The sequence below is a fragment of the Propithecus coquereli genome, unplaced genomic scaffold (genome assembly GCF_000956105.1).
Source record: "Propithecus coquereli isolate 6110/MARCELLA unplaced genomic scaffold, Pcoq_1.0 Scaffold25, whole genome shotgun sequence".
NCBI lineage: Eukaryota > Metazoa > Chordata > Mammalia > Primates > Indriidae > Propithecus > Propithecus coquereli.
In genome coordinates this window covers 2,914,742-2,917,266 of record NW_012148063.1, presented here as the reverse complement: position 1 = coordinate 2,917,266, position 2,525 = coordinate 2,914,742, and the positions used below count along the sequence as shown (strand labels likewise).

At 41.0% G+C, this 2,525-nt stretch overlaps 1 protein-coding gene across 1 annotated transcript in view; it reads left to right on the top strand.

The window, feature by feature from the left end:
- Positions 1 to 2,142, top strand: part of IPCEF1 (interaction protein for cytohesin exchange factors 1) — an 85,712-nt gene extending 83,570 nt beyond the window's left edge. The window contains exon 11 of the mRNA XM_012646786.1: positions 1,934 to 2,142. Within this exon, the coding sequence (XP_012502240.1) occupies positions 1,934 to 2,137 (204 nt within the window). The 3' untranslated portion in view covers positions 2,138 to 2,142. The remainder of the gene's footprint in view (positions 1 to 1,933) is intronic.
- Positions 2,143 to 2,525: the final 383 nt, after the last annotated feature.

Here is a 2,525-nt window from a genome sequence, read left to right as displayed (position 1 = left end):
AATATAGATAGGCAGATGGATGACAGAGAATGGAAAAGAGGTGAGATGGGGAATATTAAGGGATTGATTTTTAATTAGGAAAGAGATGAAAGTCCTCTTTGAAAGACAGAATTTATGTAAAATCTGAAAAAGATAAAGGAATGAGTCCTTTCTTTTTCTCTTGAGACAGGGTCTCACTCTATTGCCCAGGCTAGAGTGCAGTGGCCTGATCATAGCTCACTGCAACCTCAAAGTCCTGGGCTCAAGTGATCCTCCTGCCTCAGCCTCCTGAATAGCTGGGACTACAGGTGCATTCCTCCACATCCAGCTTTTTTTTTTTCTTTCTTTTTGAGAGACAAGGTCTCACTATGTTGCTTAGGCTGGTCTTGAACTCCTGGCCTCAAGCAATCCTCCCACCTTGGCCTACCAAAGTGCTAGGATTACAGGCATGAGCCACTGTACCCAATCAGCAATGAGTCTTGAGGTTATCTAAGGCAGAATATTTCAGACAAAAGGAACAGAAATGCATGCACCTTGGGGTGGGAGTGTGCCTAACATGTTTAAGGAGGAGCAACATGGTCAATGTGGCTGGGGTATAGTGGCGGTGGGGGTGGTGAGAGCATCAGTGGGCCAGAGGAGCCTCTAGGGGTCATGTTCTATAGGGTCTTGTTGCTGTTGCAAACATTGGCTTTACTTGCAATGAGATAGGAAACTTTTGGAAGGTTCGAACAGATGTGTGGCATAGTTTGACATGTTTTGAAGGTCAAACCATCAGGATTTGCTGCTGAATTGGGTGTGAGAGAAAAAGTCAGGGATGATTTCAGTGTCTGTCTTGAGCAACTGGAAAGATGGAGTTGTCATTAGGTGCTTTGTTGAAGACTATGGTTGGAGCAGGGCTTGGTGGGTATTGGGAGTGAAGGGGAGGTGCAGAGAATAAGAGAAACTTAGTTTTGGATGTGTTATATTTGAGATGCTCATTAAGTGTCCATGTGGAGCTGCCGAAGAGGAAGTTTAGACAAACAAGCATGGGGTCCAGGGGACAGATAAGGGGAGATATAAATTTGGGACCATCAGCATGTAGGAGGAGTGGGCGAGATTACATGAGATTACCAAGAGCATGAATACAGATAGAGTAGAGATGAGGATAAAGGCTGGAGCTCTGGGACATGCCAACGTGAAGAGGTTGAGTGATGAGAAGGGACTAGCAAAAGAGACTGAGAATAAGCGGCCCTTGTAGGATGGGAACTATCAGGAGAATATGTCACAGGGGCAGCACGATGGAAGTATTCAAGAAGGAGGAATAGCCAACAGTTTTAAATGTGTGTCATTTGTTACAGGGAAGGTAGGGTGTAATAAAATGTTTACTCTATTAACATTATTGGAATGTGTACTGTTTTGATAGAAGTTTACAAGTCTTTTCTTTGAATAAAGAGATAGCTTGTATATTTATTCTCTATACATGTGTTGAGTAAAAAATGAATTAAGATAATTTAATAAATAAAAATAAAAATATATACTTCATGTTGTCTTATGTATTAGGTAAAGCATTATGTCCCAATTTTACTCAGTGAATTTTGGATGGTCAAAGAAATGCTTATATAAAACTGTAAATTGTAGAAGGAATAATGCTCACACCAAGATAGAATCGTTACTGTGCGGTGGAATAATGGATTGATCAGAGAAGAGCAATGCACAAGTCCCTGGCTATATACCTAGTTCTTCCACTAACTCCAGGGTAGGATACCAAACTTTTTTGTGGCTGGCATTTGTAAATGGATGTCCTGCCATATCTCTTAGGCTTGGTATAGGGATTAGAATATTAATGTGCAAAAAAGCTTTGATAATTTTATGATTGATGTATATGTGTATTCATAAAATGGTAGTTGAAGATAGTTTATTGAAATTAAGATACTCAAAACTTCCCCCTTTCCCTCATCTTTTTCTCCTTGGACAGTGTAAAGAACACGATCTGGCCATGATTAACCAGTTGCTGGACGACCCGAAGCTGACAGCCAGGAAGTACCGAGAGTGGAAGGTCATGAACACCCTGCTGATCCAGGACATCTATCAGCAGCAGCGGGCCACACCTGCGCCCGAAGACACCCCCCAGGAATTCAAGAAACCACCGTCTTCAGCCTGTGTTGAACATTCTATTTGAGAAAAAGCCAGGATTTTCTCCTCTTATATTTTACCACAAGCAACTCTTCAAGATGTTACAAGAACTTAAATTTTTTCCTTAAAAGGAAAACTGAAACCCAGTCCCTTGAGCATCAACTCCACCTCTAAAGATGAAACTTAGATGAAGACAATCACCAAATACAGCAGGACTCCTCATTCCAATTGTAACACATCTGTCGACATTGGAATGATTGAGTTTAATTAAACAGACAATTTTTGTGTTCCTACTGGGAGTGCAAAGTGATGCTAGGCTCTAGGTGGGATGTGAGAAATATATCTCCTGTTCCTTGCTCTCATGAGAATTACAATAATCTGTGTACAAAAAGCAGATTTTACCAGGAATAATTGTTCGTAGAAGCATTCTGTTT